Source organism: Staurois parvus, unplaced genomic scaffold (genome assembly GCF_062004578.1).
Source record: "Staurois parvus isolate SC_StPar_1 unplaced genomic scaffold, SC_StPar_1.0 ptg000021l, whole genome shotgun sequence".
Lineage (NCBI taxonomy): Eukaryota > Metazoa > Chordata > Amphibia > Anura > Ranidae > Staurois > Staurois parvus.
In genome coordinates this window covers 8,938,082-8,958,928 of record NW_028317817.1, presented here as the reverse complement: position 1 = coordinate 8,958,928, position 20,847 = coordinate 8,938,082, and the positions used below count along the sequence as shown (strand labels likewise).

The window sequence follows — 20,847 nt, the reverse complement described above, 5'->3', positions numbered from 1 at the left end:
CAATAGAAGGCCTGGGCCAACCTTCTTTCGGTCCGTAGCTTTCCCTGATGCCCAGCCATGGGAATATCATGAGCAAGGTGTAGCAGTTGGGTCCGGAATTGTTGGGGAACTATCAGCTGTTTAGCCACGGTCTGGGGCCCTCCTTTGGCATCGGTCTCCACCACTTGGTACAGCAACCCATTTGCCTGCACTATCCTTTCGCCGGTCCCCGGACCAGTCAGCCCTGCTCGGGCCCAGAAACTTGTCAGAGTAGGGTCGGTGGCTAAGTCCTCTTGAAACTTGTCCCAATCCCATGTCACCCCAGCACCGTCAGCAGTCAGAGTTGAGTCACTCACCGCGGGCAGCGGAGGTCCGTCCACATGATGGGGTGACTCCTTCCTCTCAGCGGTTTCCCGGCAGGCCTGACTTCGTGTGACGGCTCCCACAAAGTGGCATTGAAGATCGCCCACATCATTCCCAAGAAGCACATCTGCAGGCAGTCCTCCCATTACACCCACGTTGCAGCATTTAGGCCCCAAGCCATAGTCCAGATTGACGGTAGCAAGAGGGATGAAGCGTTTGGTGCCCCCTGCTAGTTGAATCACTATCCCAGGGCCAGGCTGTACAGCATCAGGGTGCACCACTCGGGGGTCCACAATGGTGAGGAAGGCCCCTGAGTCTCGGAAGCCCACCGCCTTTTGTCCATCCACAGTGACCTCTTGCAAGTGCTTTCCTTGGAGGCTCTGGGTAGGGGCCCCCACCGGCTGTAGGCCAAAGACTCCTGGGGGGGTGTCCTTGTCTGCAGGAGCAAGATCCCAGTCTGAAGGGGGTGGTGGTAAGTCCTCGGGAGCTTGGTACAGATCCACAGAATTCACTGGCCGGGGCAAGCTAGGCCCGAGAGTCTGTTTTTTGGCGGGGCAGCTGGACTGGTAGTGACCAATCTGTCCGCAGCCAAAGCACCACCTATCTAAGGCCTGTCTGGGGCCCCGTTGTGAGGTGGCGGAACGAGGTGGTAGTAAGGGCCGTAGCGCTGGCACTATTTGTGGGGCCATCCGGCGATGGGGAGGTGTGTAGGGCACCGGTGTAGGATGGGGCATCCTGGCAACTTGGGGTGCCTCGGCCGCAGGCTTCTTCCATTGCGGGTTAATGAGGAGAGCCTCATCCGCTAAGGCTGCAGCTTCTTCCAGGGTGGCAGGTTTCCGCTCACGCACCCACTGTCGGAGCTCGGGGGGGCACTTGAAAAGGAATTGTTCCTTCAGGATGGCCTGGATGATCTGCTCAGGGGAGGTTGCCTTCTCCCCTTCCAGCCACCGGCGGCAGGCTACCGACAACTTGTGTGCAAACATTTTGAAGGAGGCCTCTGGGAGGCGGGGGGTAGTCCGGAACTGGGCCCGATATGACTCCGATGAGACCGCGTAGTAGTCCAGTACGGCCCTTTTTATCTCCTCATAATTCCGTCTCTTGAGGGGGTCCATCATTCGGTAGGCTTCAGCAGCCCCTCCGTCAAGCAGCCCTACCACATGTCGAGTCCAGTCTGTGGGTGGGACCTCCAGTAGTTCGCACTGGTATTCAAAGTCCTGGAAGAACCCATCCACATCTCCAGTGTGCTCTTGGTAGGGCTTAAAGTCCTTCCTGGATATTCTCTGGGCCTCCCGTGCCACAGGGACAGCCACAGTAGCAGCTGCTTGGTACTTTGCAGCTTCCCACTCTGTTTGTCTCTTTTGAGCCTTTTCCATGGCCGCCAGCTTTCTATCTAGGGTGGCATCCTCCCCCAGAATGGCCATCTCTTCCTCGTACCAGATGACCCAAGGGCTCTTGCCACTTGTGCTTTGAAGCTCTGGTCCATCTCCTCTCAGGACCGCTTGGCTCCTGTCTGTGCCCGCATCTTCCCGTTGCTGTTGGCTGGTTTCCTCCAGCATCCGGACCAGCTGATCTTTGGTAAGTCCCTTGTAGTTGAGGCCCAAAGTTCTGGACTTTTCTTGTAAGCTGGTTACCGTCCAGTGTTGATATTCCGGGGCCACTGCTTCCATTGTATGCAGACTCTCATCTGCCATCTCGAGTGCTCTCGTCCCGCTGCTGCCAACCAGTTGTCAAGAGAACCAGAGAGCACACAGAGACAGATTGCACGGAACCCAACGTGCTTTTATTGGGGAGGTTTTTGGGGCACAGACAACAATTCCTTTAGTCCACAGATCCACACCAGACACAGCAACACAGTACAGTTCTCTGGAAGGCAATATGGAACAACAGGGGTATTGTAATCCACAGGGTTAGTCCACACAGGAGGCTCCAGGCAGGGATGGGTTAAGTCCAGGCAGGTTCACGGAGAACGAGGGGTTAAGTCCAGGTAGGTGATAGATCCAGGCAGGTTCACGGAGAACAAGGGGTTAAGTCCAGGTAGGTGATAGATCCAGGCAGATGCACGGGGACAGCAGAAGATTTCTCCACAGGGCAGGGATTCCAGGCGGCACAGGCAGTCCAGGAGATGAGGAGGAGGACGGGGGATGAGAGGAGCTGGCCCTCAGCCAGCCTTCCCTCACACACGCAGCCAGGAGAACACAATGGGGGTTTTCCTGCTCACCCTTAAGAATAGAGCTGGTAACCGGATACTTCCTATCGGGTTACCATGGCAACGGGCCCTGTCTCTCAGGTCTCCAGACCTGCCCAGGAATTCATGCATGAGGGGGAAGGGAGGAGATGGCCTGTTTGTGTATTCCTTCAGCAGGAGGCCAAGCTGCAAGCCAGGGGGGTGAGGGGCTGCTGAGGTCTGCCTGTGTCAGGGACAAAGAGGACTAGAAGTCCCAGCATGGATGGGACAGAAGGGTGGCAGCCGGCAAACCTGGAGGATGGGGAAGGAAGGACCAGCTCTGTGACACAAACATGTTATGCTTACCTGCTCTTTGCAATGGTTTTGCTCACAGCAGCCCCAATCCTCCTCTTCTCGTGTCCCCGTCTGCACTCCTCCTCCAGCTGAGTGCCCCCATAGTAACTGCTTACTCTGGGGGCACTCGTGCGTGCTTGCTCCCAAGATGGCTCTATGTGTCCATAGCATGAGCTGACTGGCAAGTTTGGGCCCAGGGGACAAGTACAACTCAGAGGCCCATGGTGCAGTGAGTCAACACCTCTCCTGCTCTTCCCGACCCCCTTCCCATGCTGAAGCTCCTCTTCAGGTATTATCTGTTCGCCAGGCAGTTCGGGCTGGACAGTGCCTGCTGCACAGACTCAGAGTTCCCAAACTGGCTAGAAGGGGGTGGCCGGGGGCTGCAGGGGGTAGTCGTAGCAGCTTGGTAGGGGCTGGCCAGAGCGGAGAGCCTAAGATGGGGCAGAGAGCCAGCCTTTGCTCGGACTCATCGCACACTATGCATGCCAAAGGGAGGCCTTCTGCGCTCTGTCCTTATTGTGGGTCATAATGTGTATGTGTTACAGAAATAAAGGAAGAAAATGTGTGAGGATCCTCACAAAGTATGTTTACACATTTTAAGATTGTTTAGATTAATAGGAGCAGGCTGGAAATTGAAATACAATGTGGAAATAATATATGGCTGTACATTTGACTTTAGATATTCTTTAACATGTGAGAATAAAAAATAAATAAATAAAAATACTGTACATACTTACCTCTATCGCTGGAGCATTGCTGTGATGGTGCAGCTGTCCCCTGCCAGCTCTAAGCCCAAGAACTGAGTGATCACGTGACTGCTAATTGCCAGTTCTCAGTTCGCTCTGATCAGAAAGCGGTGACTGTCAGTCACTGCTCTCTGCTCTGCCTCCCACACTAACTGGAGGCTGGGCTGGAGTGGTTGGCTCAAGCTCTCAGTGGCTTGGTGGGATCCTTCTAGAGCAGCAATGGGCAAACTACGGCCCGCGGGCAGTATACGGTCCGGCGGACCTTTTAATCCGGCCCGCGGAGCGTGATACTGTCAGGATGGCTGTCAGGATGTGTGTAGGCGGGGCAGCGTGACGAACGTGAGGGGAGCTAGGCTCCTCTCACAGTCCGCCCTGAAGACCGGAACGGCGCGGGAACATGGCGAGAGGACCACGCGGAGCAAAGGTAAGTAAATTGACACAGGGGGGACTTGGGGACTTAATATGGGGGATGAATTAATATGGGGAATGAATTACTATAGGGGGGATGAATTACTATATGGGGGATGAATTACTATGGGGGATGAATTACTATGGGGGATGAATTACTATATGGGGGATTAATTACTATGGGGGATGAATTACTATATGGGGGATTAATTACTATGGGGGATGAATTACTATATGGGGGATGAATTACTATATGGGGGATGAATTACTATGGGGGATGAAATACTATGGGGGATGAATTACTATGGGGGATGAATTACTATATGGGGGATGAATTACTATGGGGGATGAATTACTATATGGGGGATGAATTACTATGGGGGATGAATTACTATGGGGGATGAATTACTATATGAGGGATGAATTACTATAGGGGGGATGAATTACTATGGGGGGTGAATTACTATGGGGGATGAATTACTATGGGGGATGAATTACTATATGGGGGATGAATTACTATATGGGGGATTAATTACTATGGGGGATGAATTACTATATGGGGGATTAATTACTATGGGGGATGAATTACTATATGGGGGATGAATTACTATGGGGGATGAAATACTATGGGGGATGAATTACTATGGGGGATGAATTACTATATGGGGGATGAATTACTATATGGGGGATGGATTACTATGGGGGATGAATTACTATGGGGGATGAATTACTATATGGGGGATTAATTACTATGGGGGATGAATTACTATATGGGGGATTAATTACTATGGGGGATGAATTACTATATGGGGGATGAATTACTATGGGGGATGAAATACTATGGGGGATGAATTACTATGGGGGATGAATTACTATATGGGGGATTAATTACTATGGGGGATGAATTACTATGGGGGATGAATTACTATGGGGGATGAATTACTATGGGGGATGAATTACTATATGGGGGATGAATTACTATGGGGGATGAATTACTATGGGGGATGAATTACTATATGGGGGATGAATTACTATAGGGGGGATGAATTACTATGGGGGGTGAATTACTATGGGGGATGAATTACTATGGGGGATGAATTACTATATAGGGGATGAATTACTATATGGGGGATGAATTACTATATGGGGGATTAATTACTATGCTTACTATGGGGGAATATTACTATACTTACTATGGATGACACATACACATCATTCATCTACTCTTGGTCCGGCCCCCGGGTCCAATATATGAACCCATTGCGGCCCTCAAGTCAAAAAGTTTGCCCACCCCTGTTCTAGAGCCTGGAGTGGTTTTGTGACATCAGTTGACAGAGAGCTTTGGACATCTCTTTTAATATTATTACTAGGAGATGACAAATTATATAAGACAAGGTATAACACAGACATGGTTGATAAAACTTGGAAAGCCCTTTTAACAAATAAATATGCTGTTTCATAATGTACTCTGTAAGGCTAAATATGAGTTATTTTGTAGAACTGGTTTATGGATAAACATTGCTAAAGACAATTCTACTAATTACTAGATGTCTATCATATTCCTTATTAGGAAATTCACATCATGTAGGTTTTATAATTCAAGCAAATATTAATTAGTATAGTATTAAAGCTGAATTTTTCGACTTTATAGATTTATGCAGTGCTATCACGTATTTCTCTCAAATTTTGGTTCAAGCTAATGCATATTAATACACTTAAACTAAAAACTAAATAACAAGCACAGGGAAAAATGTACAAACGTACAGGAAGCCCAGCTGGAAAGTATATAGCCCACTAACATTATGGCCACTTCCTATTTGTGAAAAATTATAGCGTGAAAAGAAGTCCCTGCTTCTCAAACCTGAAAAAGCAATTAATGATGCAAGAGAAGAACAAGACTGCCACATAGTGGAAAGGCAAGAGAATGACAGCACTGAAAAAGTATTGTAAATCAACAATTTTTGTATTACAATCAGCGATTTGAAATACAATAAAAGTGTTAATGTATAATACTTTACTACAGCAGTATTTTTCATTGCCAGATGATTCAACATATTGCATACCAAAGTGCAATAGTTTAGCTCTCACACATGGATGCATGTGTGATAAATGGAGCATTTTATGGTTTTTAACAATTATTAGAAAAACAGTGCTACACTATGTTGGAGTGTTGTGTCCTTGTAGTGTAAAAATCATCACTGACCCCTACACAGGGTGCAAGGCATAGATAGCAGGGGCTTGTCAAGACACGTAAGCTACTTATCATTAGATCTATTTCAAATATGGTTCCAACATGTGCTTACTACTGGTTAATAGGCATTTTACTATACAGAATTACTGGTTCCATATTGCATCTTGTAGTTTTTTTAACTTCATATTTAAGCTTTTGGTTCATCTTTCTTTTTTAAGTAGAAATGTATGTTTTAATAACACATCATTTACCCATTATCCCATTTTATTATATTTTTCTATATATTTGTGTTCCTTGATTGTATGTTTTTTATCTTGCATATTTTCAGAAAAATTATTACTTGGAGCAAAAGCCTTCAGTGCAGTCAATGTATTGCATATGTATTTTCTCTCTCTGGTGTTTATACAGTAAGGTAATAAACAGTCATGGATCAAAGTCAACAGTTTCAACAATGTAATTTGCCCTGATAGGAAACAGCACATCAGCCCTGATAGGCAACAGCCTTCTGGCCCAAGAGTAGCAGTTGGACTGATCGGTGAATGGAAACATTTGGCTAATGCCCTATGTCATTATGTTCATATACACAGGTTATTTTGTATTCATTGTTGGTACTGGCAGGCAGTGGCGTCCCTAGGCAGGCGCACCGCACCGGGTGACACCTACCGCACAGGGTGACACCACATCTGCTCCACAAAAAGTAAGTTGTAAAGCAAGCCAACGATCCCCGCAGGATGGATCGGATCTGCAGATTGAGCATAATGGATCAGAATCCCCGATCCATTATGCTCAATCTGCAGATCCGATCCATCCTGCGGGGATCGTCAGCATGCAACCTATACGGGGTGACACCAGACCCGCTCCATGAAAAGGTAAGTTGTAAAGCAAGCCGACGATCCCCGCAGGGCGGATTGGATCTGTGGATTAAGCATAATTGATCGGAGTCTGATCCATTATGCTCAATTCACAGATCCGATCCTTTCTGCGGGGATCGTCGGAGGGGGTGTCACCAAGTGTTATCGCACTGGGTGACACCTACCCTAGGGACGCCCCTGCTGGCAGGAGACAAGAATATTGTGCTAAGTCTTAATCAGGGCCTGTGTATATTTAGTAGGTGTTATGGAATGCCTAAATAGAGATAATTAGTACTGACCGGTAGAAGTAAATGCTGGGCTTAAAGCAATACTAAACTTTTTTTTTTGTAAAATAACAAACATGTCTATACTTACCTGCTGTGTGCAGTGGTTTTGCACAGAGCTGCCTGGATCCTCCTCTTCTCAGGTCCCCTGCAGGCTCTCCTGGCTCCTCCTTTCTGTTGGGTGCCCCCCGTAGCAAGCAGAAGCTTGCTATGGGGGCACCCGCTGCTCCATGTGTCCATTCTCACACTGAGCTGTGGCTTGGCTCCGCCCCCTCTCCCCTCATTGGCTGACTGGCTGTGATTGACAGCAGCAGGAGCCAAAAGCTCCCCCTTGCTGTCTCAGCCAATGAGGAGGCATCGGCCCGGGACAGCCATCGATGGATTGCGATGGAGCTCAGGTAAGTATTGAGGAGACTGGGGGAGCTGCTGAACACAGTTTTTACCTTCATGCATTCTAAAAAACTTTGAGCCTTTACAACCACTTTAACCTAGAAACTAAAATTCTGAAAGCCAAGCCTATGTTATAACCCCTGGTGCATGGATTTAGAATCTGTAACGAGAAAGAGCTGTTGGAAGCTCTCTTACATCCCTCAAGTCATATTGACAAAAGTGAATCATTAGCCAAGATGTTCCTGATGTTTAAGAAACTATTTTGTCATTTAATCAATGTTCACTATAAACTGAACGTAACACAGCTCTGGGACAATCCTGTCAGCTAATATAATTAAGTATCATGCATTAAATTCTGATTTTCATTTCTATGGCTCCTGGTAGATACACTGTCAAGATTTTACCACCAAGGAAAACAATATTATTTTTGTTAAAGTGTTAATAAACCCACAACAGTAAAATCAGTCTGTATATGCAGTAAAGCATGCTTGTTATACTCACTGTGGAACCTAAGAGGTTAATCCGCGTCAATGTGTAAAAAAGGCTGTTTGATCCTGTCTTCTCTGATCTCCCCTTCTTCTACTGTCCCCAATCCATCTGCTAATAGTACAGAACTTTAGGAGTCACTCTGCACATGCTCAGCTTAGTGTGTATTGCTAGAGAGTTTTTTTTATTTTCTTTGGGCGGGTGCATGTGATCAGCACAGGGCCAATCAGCACTATCCAAACAGAGGATCAGGGGTTATGCAGCCTAATAGCACAGTGAGAGCAGAATGAAAACTCCTACAATCTGTACCCAGTGCTCGGCCAGACACTGACAGAAGTCAAAAGACTGTTATATACTGCTGATGAGAATGTTTTGTTTTATTACTGACCTTTTACATACAGTATGTGTATATGGTCCTAGAGGGGTTAATTAAATCTAAAATAAGAGATAGCTACTGTATATTGCCTCATTGGAATTAATCAGATCCAAAGTTTCCTTCTACTGTTGTAATTGTCAGGGCACAGGCCAAATCAGCACTGTCCAGACAGAGGGTCAGGGGTTATGCAGACTTATGGGACAGTCAGAGCAGAATGAAAACTTCTCCTACAAGATTAACCAGTGCTCAGCTGGACACTGATAGAAGTCACAAGACTGCTATATACTGCTGATGAGAAAAGTTATTTAGCAGTTTATATTTACTAAAATATTTGCATTTCCATGTTCTGTGTACTGTGGGAGACCAGGGTCATGAGTTTAGTAACACTTTAAGTATTCATGTATCATGTTGTGCGCTAGACCTCAGCTCTATGTGCATATATCAAAGATAAAATTCAATTTTTTTTAATTTAAATTTTATTCTTGTTAATTACATTATATACAAAAAAAACATTACACTGCTAACACAAATCATCTCAAGTTTATAACAAATTTTAAATTTACTCCTCCCATCTCCCTGTCCCCTCCACCCATTTTCCCCCAACCCATTCTCTTTTATTTCACAATGCTGCTACTTCCCACCTAAAAAAAAAAAAACAACCTCTATTCATCCCATTCCTCCCTCTCCGCAATCCCTTTTCCCATCTATTCCATCAGTTTAGCAAATCTCTGTGTAGTCCTAAATGCACACCACATTTCCCACATTTTCATTAATTTCTCCATTTCATCTTCTCCACTAAGGTATAGCTCTTGTTTCCTATAAATATATTCCACCCTCTTTATCCAGTCTTTGACATTTGGTGAGTCCTGGGCCTTCCAGAATTTAAGGATCAATACTTTTGCCGCATTAATTAGATGAAATATAATACTGTTCTTATATTGCTTCACTGTGAGATCAGTACAGTGGAATAGACACACCCATGGGTCCATTATTACCTTTTCTCTCACTATTTCTAATATTCGTTGTACTATCGTCTGCCAGAATTCTTGTATTTTGGGACATTCTCACCAAATTTGTACCAGTATACCCTCTCACCCGCCATAATATTCAATTATATGCGTACATTGTGTACCTTTTAAAATTCAAGTTCAATAAATGTAATTCATTTTGGAATAGATGTAAGCCCTGTTCTACGTATTCCTTTTCTATGTCAGAATAATGGAAGTGCACATGATATAAATTGATTCATTTTGGGCAATAATTAGTGTGATTAACACTGTCCAAGGGTGTCTCCACTCCACTGGAGGAGCAACAGAAACACTTCTAGACAGCAGTAGCTTTCCAGTCTGGGAGAGGGTAGTGTTAGATGCACTAGCAGATTTAGATGGATGGCTAATAAATGAACATAGAACTATAGACAAAACGCCTTTATTTTTTCAAGTTTTGGGGAGATTTCCTTTCACTTTCTGTCCCATGGCCAAAACAAGAAGTGAGAGGAAACCCGTGCAAATTAGGGAATCTCTTGGGGAACCCCAGGTCATCAGAACTAATGTCCCCATTGGAAGATTTCCATTCTATTACTTTTCTGGGAATCAACACAAAATGTGGGTTTTTTTTTTTGCTTTCAATGATAATGATAAATAGGACAAAGAGATGGTGAAATACCCTAATGGGAGGACAGACAGCAATACAAACTAACAGGGGTTCTAATCCCTCTCCACTATCCAAAGCTAAACAGAAAAGGTTTGAATCCAAATCCAAACCCCATTTAACAGGTTTTTAACAGTCACAGCAACTTTTTTTTCTTTTGGGATAAAGGCTTTACATAAATGCATAAAGCTGACCATTGTAAGCACAACTGTCAGTGTTACATGGTTCATCTCAACCCGCAACTACCACTTTTGCTTGACAGCAGCTTAAAACTAACAGATTTACTGGCAGGGTGAAAAGGTGGAAATAAAGGGGGAAAAAGCCGGAAAAAAACAAAAACGAATGCAGCCACCACATTTCCAAGTATTCAAAGTAAGCTGCAATATTTTTTTTTTCGGTTTGAGGTTTAATACTGCTTAACAATTTGTGTCAGATAAATAAGAATTATTGCTTATGAAAATTGGAAATGTCCTCCTATTTTATAAAGCCTGCTGTTAACAGAGCTCAATAGCTCAAGCTGAAACTTCCACACACAGGTGAATGAGTCAGAAGAGTGACTCCTCCCTATTTTAGCAATAACATAGTTCTTTAAAAACCATATCTTAAATGTGTATTCGTAAAACAAAGATCATATATACACTGCAAAACAAGACATCAGGAAATCCACTTTCAGAAATGCTAGCAGCCAATGCTGGGGATCATGCATGCTCTTTTGCAAGCATGCAATTACACAGTATTACAAACTATTAAAAAATATCTCCTTTTCTGATTTTGCTCCCAAAATCTGCCCCTATAACTCTTAGTCTGTTGTATATAACCCAATGTATAAATTGAATAATAGTCTTATAAACATATAACATTGATGAAAATGTGTCTTAGAAAGATTAATTACAATTTGTTTTTCTTCTCAGCAAAAAACAGTATTTTTATAATTATGATTGCAGTTCTTATTTAGCTTATATTTAGCCATCTAGTTTTGTTTTCTTTAGTCTGTGAACCATTTTTTCCTAGTAGATCAATTATGCATTCAGCCATTTTCCTGGGACCATATAATATTTTCCTATACAATGATATGTAAATTTGCCAATCTGCAGAAAAGATTCTAAAAGTCTCAAACCTGCAGGTGGAGCACTCATGTGCATCAGAGCAACACTGCAGAATTCAGGGATCAACAATCAAATAGCTGAGAGTTGCATTTATTAAAGTGCCTAAAATAAGAAAAGTCTGTTTTACTCCACAGCAACCAATTAGATTCAAAACTGTACTGGACAATTACAACTGTAGAAGGAAACTTTGGATCTTATTAGTTCCAATGAGGCAATATACAGTAGCTATCTCTTATTTTAGATTTAATTAACCCCTCTAGGACCATATACACATATGTAAAAGATCAGTAATAAAACAAAACATTCTCATCAGCAGTATATAGCAGTCTTGTGACTTCTGTCAGTGTCTGGCCAAGCACTGGGTACAGATTGTAGGAGTTTTCATTCTGCTCTCACTGTGCTATTAGGCTGCATAACCCCTGATCCTCTGTTTGGATAGTGCTGGTTGGCCCTGTGCTGATCATATGCACCCACCCAAAGGAGAAAAAACCTCTCTAGAAATACACACTAAACTGAGCATGTGCAGAGTGACTCCTACTGTAGTGCTCTGTACTATTAGCAAATGGATTGGGGACAGTAGAAGAAGGGGAGGATCAGAGAGGACAGGATCAAACAGCCTTTTTACACAGGGTGGATGATTAACCCCTTAGGTTCCACAGTCAGTATAACAAGCATGCTTTACTGCATTTACAGACTGATTTTACTGTTGTGGGTTTAGTAACATTTTAAAGTGAAACTATAAAAAACAAATGCTAGCAGAAAGGCCTGTGTGCAATCTAAAAAAAAGCTTGCTAGGAGGCAAGCAAGAAGTATTACAAGTCTCTTCAGCAATAAATGCTTGTTACTGCCTGCTAGGAAGTTTCTTCAGATTGTACAATGACCCGAATATGCAGAGCTTAGTGTACAATATCAGCAGACAATGGGGGACAGTATGAATGAACTTCCATGAGCATGAGCAGGATTAGCATCATCAGAGGTGGAGAATCGATATGAAGACTTCTAACCCAAAAGGAGACCGGGGAAAAAACTTTAGCAGAGGCAAGGGAAATCGAGGATGTTGCATCGTTGGAGGGGAAGAAAGTACAGTAGACTTTAGTATTGGACCTTTCAGTAACTGTACGTTCACTCTGTATGAATAATTGTAGTATCTACAACATGCCAGACTATACTATCTGTTATCATTAAAAAGCAGATCCTGAGTACGGGGACGGACTGGGTCGGAGGGGGGGGATGGGGGCAGGGCAGCAAATGCCCCCTGCATCGCTGTGATGCCACAGTGGTCGGGTCCCAAGAGGCTGGATTGTGGCTCCTCAGTAGCTGCAAGGCTCTAAGCAGAGAGAAACTCTCTCACAGCCCAGACTTAGCACTGACAGAGAGCTGGTTCTGTTCCTCCACCTCTCGCCCTTTCCTCCTGTATTCTGAAGTCCAGTAGCTAGAAGAGGAAAGGTGCAGCCTGCCGATCCAGCCTTCCATCCACTTTGAGTGAAGTCTAACCCCTCCATGCTCTCTCCTGCCACTCAGTGAGTAATCTAATGCAGGAGGGACTCTGACCTCTCTCTCCTTCCTTCTTTGTCTCTCTCTCCTTCATTCCTTCCTTCTCTCTGCCTCGCTCTCCTTCTTTCTTTCTCTCGCTCTACTTCCGTCTCTCTCTCGTTCTCCTTCTCTCTCTCTCTCCTTTCTTCCCATCTCTCTCTCTGTCCTTCCTACTCTCTCCTTCCTTCTCTCTCTCCTTCCTTCCTTCTTTCTCTCTCTCTCTCTCCCTCCTTCCTTCTCTCTCTCGCTCTCCTTCCTTCACCCTCTCTCTTGCTCTCCTTTCTTTCTCTCGCTCTCCTTCCTTCTCTCTCTCGTTATCCTTCCTTCTCTCTCTCTCTCGCTCTCCTTCCTTCCTTCTCTCTCTCCTTCCTTCTCTCGCTCTCCTTTCTTCCTTCTCTCCCTCTCTCTCTCCTTCCTTCCTTCTCTCTCGCTCTCTCTCTCTACCCCTCCTTCCTTCTTTCTCACTCTCCTTCCTTCCTTCTCTTTCGCTCTCCTTCCTTCTCTCTCTGTGTCGCTCTCCTTCCTTTTCTCTCTCTCTCTTGCTCTCCTTCCTTCTCTCTCGTCTTTCTTCCTTCTCTCTCTCTCTCGTGCTATCCTTCCTTCCTTCTCTCTCTCTCGCTCTCCTTCCTTCTCTCTCTCGCTCTCTTTCCTTCTCTCTCTCTCGCTCTCCTTCCTTGCTTCTCTCTCTCACTCTCCTTCCTTCTCTCTATCTCTCGCTCTCCTTCCTTCTCTCTCTCTCTCGCTCTACTTCCCCCCTCTCTCTCTCCTTCCTTCCTTCTCTCTCTCTCTCCTTTCTTCCTTCTCTCCCTCTCTCTCCTTCCTTCTCTCTCTCCTTTCTTCCTTCTCTCTCTCTCCTTCCTTCCTTCTCTCTCCTTCCTTAATTCTCTCTCTCTCGCTCTCTCTCCCTCTCCTTCCTTCTTTCTCACTCTCCTTCCTCCCTTCTCTCTCTCCTTCCTTCCCTCTTTCGCTCTTCTTCCTTCCTTCTCTCTCGCTCTCCTTCCTTCCTTCTCTCTCGCTCTCCTTCCTTCCTTCTCTCTCGCTCTCCTTCCTTCTCTCTCTGTCTCGCTCTCCTTCCTTCTCTCTCTCCCGCTCTCCTTCCTTCTCTTGTCTTCCTTCCTTCTCTCTCTCTTGTGCTACCCTTCCTTCCTTCTCTCTCTCTCGATCTCCTTCCTTCTCTCTCTCGCTCTCTTTCCTTCTCTCTCTCTCTCTCTCTCGCTCTCCTTCCTTCTCTCACTCTTGCTCTCCTTCCTTCCTTCTCTCTCTCTCTCGCTCTCCTTCCTTCTGTCTCTCACTCTCTTTCCTTCTCTCTCTCTCGCTCTTCTTCCTTCCTTCTCTCTATCTCTCGCTCTCCTTCCTTTCTTCTCTCTCTCGCTCTACTTCCTTCTCTCTCTCTCTCCTTTCTTCCTTCTCTCTCTCTCTCTCTCTCTCTCTCACTCTCTTTCCTTCTCTCTATCTCGCTCTCCTTCCTTCTCTCTATCTCTCGCTCTCCTTCCTTCCTTCTCTCTCTCTCGCTCTCCTTCCTTCCTTCTCTCTCTCTCTCGCTCTACTTCCTTCCTTCCTTCTATCTCTCTCTCTCCCTCCTTTCTTCCTTCTCTCTCTCACTCTCCTTCTTTCTCTCTATCTCTCGCTTTCCTTCCTTCTCTCTATTGCTCACTCTTCTTCCTTCCTTCTCTCTTTCTCTCGCTTTCCTTCCTTCTCTCTTTCTCGCTTTCTCCTTCCTTCTTCTCATCCTAATATGTTTGTGTACATTTATTCATAAGGCCAGCCAGAGATGGATCAAAATTCGGCTGGTGGAACCATCCAAATTTCAGTCCGTCTATGGGCATGCTGGTTGCACTTAAGTCAATCGACGCGTCGACTTAAGTACAACCAGTCTGTCAGGTTTTTTTGGTGCAATCACTTTCGGTGATTATAGCAGCCAGCAGTGATCATTGTATTCTGATGGCATGGAAATCTCACACTGGCAGAATATAATAGCGCAGAAGGAGGGATTTTCGTTCCTTCTAACTGTGGTGGAAGAAAAGAAAATTGTATAATCTATGGGCTGCTTAAGAGTGTGTGTATATCTGTGTATGTATACTGTTATGTACTCTAGGTATACAAACACACACACACATAGGTGTGTGTTTGAGCTATGGGGTGCATATGCAATAGGCTGCGCACACCAATGCCTAAAGGCTTCCTGGTGAAGAGGAGTAAAATGCGTCCCCTGCAGCCCCCTGCAGTTCAGGAGTCTGGAGTCGGTGCAGCATGCGCTGTCCAGCTTAACCCACCCAGTGAGCAGAGACTACCTGGATTGGAGCTTCAGCCTGGGATGGAAGTTGGGAGGAGGCAGGGAAGAGGGAGAATGAGAGGGGGGCTAACTCGCTGCACCATGGACCTCTGGGTTGTACTTTCCCCATAAGTTGCCATTCAGCCCCTGTTTGAGGACCAGTTAAACGACTTTTACTATCCTAATAACCTCATCAGTTTTCTGAAAGTAAGACGAAGCCTTTTCTTAGTCTCCCCCAGTAATCAGACTTCAACATGTTAACTTTGTAGAAAGTAATGCAGTGACACCATGCAGCAAAGGGCAGAATTGTGTCAGACATTTGTGAACACAGGAAATAGATGCAAAGGGGTTGATTTACTAAAACTGGAGAGTGCAAAATCTAGTGCAGCTGTGCATGGTAGCCAATGAGCTTCTAACTTCAGCTTGTTCAACTAAATTTTCACAAAAACCTGGAAGCCGATTGTTTTCTATGCAGAGCTGCACCAGAAGTTGCCCCACAGACACTAGAATTTACACAATTGTATCATCTCCAGGGGCGGACTGACCATTTGGAAACTCGGCACTGCCCGAGGGCCCGGGGTCAGTAGGGGGCCCCATGAGATGCCCCTGGTACTTTTTTCATAGGCTTTTTTGAGTTTGGGCAAGGACACAGGGGCCCCATGATCCCCTATTGCCCGGGGGCCCCATGAGTTGTCAGTCTGCCCCTGATCATCTCTGAACCAGAATCTCATTTAAAGAAGTAGAGGCTGATGCTGGATAATGCCTGAACAAAGAAGGCAACATCCTTCTGGAGATAAAAGCAGGTAAGCGCATTGTCAGGGGAAGTCCTGTGATCTCTTTCAGAGGTAATAAATAAACATTACTTAGCATGCATGAAAAGTATACAGGTCCACCTTAACTACTTGCCGACCGCAGACAGCCGAATGACGGCTACACTGCGGCCGGACAGTTCTGGGTGGCCGTCATATGACGTCCTCCCAGAACGCACTCTCAGGGGCGCTCACCCGGCGATCTCCATGATCGCTGTGTCCTACGGACACCGCTGATCACGTGATGTGGTAAAAGGCCAATCACAGCGGCCTTTTACCACATGATCAGCCGTGTCAAATGACACGCTGATCACCGGGAAATGCAATTGCCGGTTCTCGGCTGCACTTTCCTCACGCTGTCAGATCGTGAGGAAAGTACTGCCGAGAACCGGCAGTTGTTAGAGCAGGGATCGGCATCTATCATCAGGGCACTGATGATCAGTGCCCTGATGATCGGTGCCCAGCAGTGCCAACCACAAGTTCCGCCCACCTGTGCCTAGCAGTGTGCCCACTAACTCCGCCCACCTGTGCCCAGCAGTGCACCCACCTGTGCCCAGCAGTTCGCCCACTAGCTCCGCCCACCTGTGCCCAGCAGTGCACCCACCTGTGCAACCCAGCAGTGTAACACACCTGTGCCCAGAAGTGCCACCTACCTGTGCCCAGCTGTGCCACCCACCTGTGCCCACCCACCTGTGCCCACCAGTGCCACCCACCTGTGCCCATCAGTGCAGCCCAGCAGTGCTGCCAGTCAGTGCCACCAGTCAGTGCCCAGAGGTTGTGCCAGTCAGTGCCCAGCAGTGCCGCCAGTCAGTGCCCAGCAGTGATGCCAGTCAGTGCCACCTATCAGTGCTGTCTATCAGTACCCATCATCAGTGTTGCCTATCAGTGCCGCCTATCCTTGACACCTCATTAGTGCTGCCTATCAGTGCCGCCTATCCGTGACACCTCATTAGTGCTGCCTATCAGTGCCCAGCAGTGCTGCCTATCAGTGCCCATCAGTGCTGCCTCATCAACGCACATCAGTGAAGGAGAAAAATTACCTATTTGAAAAATTTTACAATAGAAACAAAGAAACTTTTTTTTTTTTTCAAATTGTTTGCAATTTTTGTTTATAGCGCAAAAAGTAAAGTGCCCAGCTGCGATTAAATACTACCAAAAGAAAGCTCAATTTGTGAAAAACAAAATGATAAAAATTTCATATGGGTACAATCTTGCATTGTCAATCAAAGTGCGACAGCGCTGAAAGCTGAAAATTGGCCTGGAAAGAAGGGGGTATAAGTGCCTGGTAGGCAAGTGGTTAAAGGATAAGTTCATCTTTGGGAACATGTTATATGTTCTCCCCTTTTTAATGGTGGAACATATAACATGTTCCTACTCCTGCAGTTAGTCAGCGATCCTCTGTGTAACAGCAGTATAGGGAAAAGTCCCCTGTACCAGCTGCCATTTTTTTTAAATAGCGTGGACGTGTGGGGCTCCACTCACATGACCACATCATTCATTCACAGAGTTCTTATAGTTCAACTATAAGTACTGACATCCTTTGTTGATGTTGGCTTGTAGTTTTCAACGAACTACCAGGGCACTGTTAAGCACTCTAAGTAGTTCTTTGATTCTTCCTGTCAGTTTGAAACTGCCTGCAGTATGATGCACGGGCAAACAGCTTACACTGACATTCTGCAGGAGTCCTGCATGGCAGCTGGTGCAATGCTTTATAGGCTCCTAAAAAAAAAAAAAAAAACAGTAAATGCACATTTTTTTTACCTTTTAAAAAAGTGCATTTATTTATTTTTATAAAAATATTTTTTTCTTCAAAGGATGATGGCAATGAGAAAATAAATCTTATAATGTGTTTTCTGCATTTTATCAATAAATTATATTAATAGCTATAACTAGTAAGCGAGATGAGGAAGTGATATAATTACATTTGATTTCATTTTGCATAACTTGCGAAGTTAGGTGTTACCCCGCTGCAGTTTCTGTTTGCATTTTTTAACTTGTATCAGAAAAACCTGTCTAGAACAATGTGCCAAGATATAATAAATTTCATCCATGTAGACAGCTGATATGCTGTTACTAGGCTGGCCAATAAACAAAATACAATATATTTGGCTGCATGGATACTTACTGACAGTTACTTTATCTCTTTCTCCCAGCATGATGTTGTTTGGTGATAAGTCCCTGTGAACAATCCATTTTTCTTTGTGTAAATATCGCAGTGCTAAACATAACTGGAATAAAGAAGAAAGTTATACTTGGAATGATATTCCATTAAAAGTGTGTGATATGTTTATTTGCTCAAAACACACAAAAATGGAAACAAGCCCATTGCTACAGTCCAGGGGCGGACTGACAACTCATGGGGCCCCCGGGCAATAGGGGATCATGGGGCCCCTTGTGTCCTTGCCCAAACTCAAAAAAGCCTATGAAAAAGGTACCAGGGGCATCTCATGGGGCCCCCTACTGACCCCGGGCCCTCGGGCAGTGCCCGAGTTTCCAAATGGTCAGTCCGCCCCTGCTACAGTCTACCAAAGGGTGACACTAAATGATGTCCTTAGTCTCCAAAAATACTCCATACACATCCAAAACTTAATGCAGCGCTCCACCCAAAAGGGGAAGTTACGCTTTAAGGCCTCGTCCCCCGCTCCCTGTGAAGGGTTGGCACCTTTTTGGGAAGTAGGTACCCAACTTTGAGAGATACCCGCTCCCACTTCCACTGCAATTGCCTAGGCGATAGGAAGCAGAAGTTCTCCTCCCCCTCCTCCCCTCGCAGTCTTCTGGGACACATGACAAGTCCCAGAGGACTGCAGGAGCATTCACAACGCGTAGCACCGCTCACGCATGCGCAGTGGGCACCTGGCTGTAAAGCCGCATGCTGTCACAGCCGGGTGCCCACACTTAAGATCCCAGCGCCAGGAACACAGGACGGCTGGTGAGGACACCGCTGGATCCTAGGACGGGTGGGTGGTGTTTTTTTTTAATTCAGAAGCTACAGTTTTTGTAACTGCTAACTTTTAATTTTTTTCACTGGAGACTGGAGCTCTGCTTTAATGGCCCTGTTATATATTTCTCATGAAATTGTTTCTTACTTTGTTTCTCTTCCTCCTTGAAAAGTCCTCTTCTTTTCCTCTTCACTTCCTTTTATTTGGAAGGACCAGTGTAGTTGCAGTCATGTGCACTGCTCTATGCACACTACAAATCCCATAGTCCATAGCCCCTAGTCCATCCAATGAGCAAGAAAGGGTGGCTATGTTCCTACATACAGTGGGACCATGGAGAATGAACGTAACCACCTTCTAACAGGAAGTCAGATCACAGTAGCATAAAAAAGAATTTGGAGATTCGGATGAAGCTGAGAGCAATAATGTATATTTTTGGTATTAAAGTGGTCTAAAACCCAAAAGCAAACATTTATTATATTGCAGCTTACCAATTCTTACATGTGATGGCTGCATTCATTTTGTTTTAGACTCTTTGATTTTCATCTGGTGATCCAGCCAGCAATTCTGTTGTTTTTCAAAAGCACAAGCTCTCCAACAGAATGTATGAGTTTACATAGATGAGACAATCTATTCAACATTGACAGGGGTGCTTACAATGATCAGCTTTTACTTATACATCACAAAAAAAAAACACTGTTGCTCTAACTGATTATAAAGTGTGAGTTGGAGTTTGGCTTCACATTCTTAGTTTATTTAATTCTGCTAGTACATCTAACACTCCCCTCCCCCCAGACTGACAATGCTGCTGTCTACTGTGCCTCCTGTGCTCCTTCATCCAGAGTATAGGCACTCCAATGATGGAGGTGTGTCACTGGCCAGATCACTAGGTGAAAACAGAGGGGAAAAAGACAAACAAAACAAAACAAATGCACCCGCCACATCTGATTGGTAAGCTGCAACATAATACATTTCTGGTTTTGAGTTTAATACCTCTTTATGAATACATACTTGAAAAGTTTTGTTTTATTTTAACCAGAGTTTAGTTCACTTTCAGGAATACAAAACACCTTTTAAAGGATATAGAGTACTATCCGGATTGTTTTCTGGTCACTCAGATATTAATTAACTCTAATAAAGACAACTAAGAAGCACCACGAGACGTTTTCATTATGGAAGCCTTTCTTACATTTTGGACACAAAAACGTCTGGTGTGGTGGTAGGTTTTATAAGCAGAACAACAGAGTAGCCATTGAGATAGGTTTGCCATATATATTTATATATATATATATATATATATATATATATATACCCGCCTGGCAGCTGACATCTTCAAGCGGCCGGCTTCCAGATCTTGCCACCTGCTGCCATTAGCTGGGCAGGGATGACATCACTCTAGTGCATGTGCTGAAGTTCTGTCAGATTTGGCATTGCAGTGAGCTACACATGTGCGGCACACTGTACTGTCTCTTCTACATTAAAATTCCCTTCTGTCTGTCTTTTTTTTACTTTAATAAACTGTACTTCTCAATGCAGTTCTCAAACAAGAGAAATATGTATTTCTGCCACTAGGGAGCACTGCAGGGGAACGACTACAGTTTAGTTTGCTTGCAGGCTCCATCTTGTACCTCCTAAAATTGGTGGATTGTTGGGAAACAGCAGATTATAGTTTCTGTCCTCCACTTAGGCTTTGATTGACCGATAAGAAGGTAAATTTGTCTGACAAATTGGTTTATCTTTAAAACCTTTAAATGATTTTTATTAACCGCTTCACCACTGCCCTATAGCAGAAATACTGCTGCAGGGTGGCACGGGTGCGCAAAATCACTTTTATATATATGGATGGCGCCCTACCCATGCCACCATTCGCGGCCGTGGCTGTCAATCACTGGGTCCCGGCCGGTTATTACTCGCCAGTGCCCAGTGATTGCATAGGATCTCCGACGGGG

At 45.0% G+C, this 20,847-nt stretch overlaps 1 protein-coding gene across 1 annotated transcript in view; it reads right to left on the bottom strand.

Annotated features, from left to right (window-relative positions):
- Nucleotides 1-20,847, bottom strand: part of NEK10 (NIMA related kinase 10) — a 371,560-nt gene that overhangs the window by 210,180 nt on the left and 140,533 nt on the right. Inside the window, 1 exon segment of the mRNA XM_089691216.1 lies at nucleotides 18,088-18,190. Coding sequence (XP_089547342.1) covers nucleotides 18,088-18,190 — 103 coding nt within the window.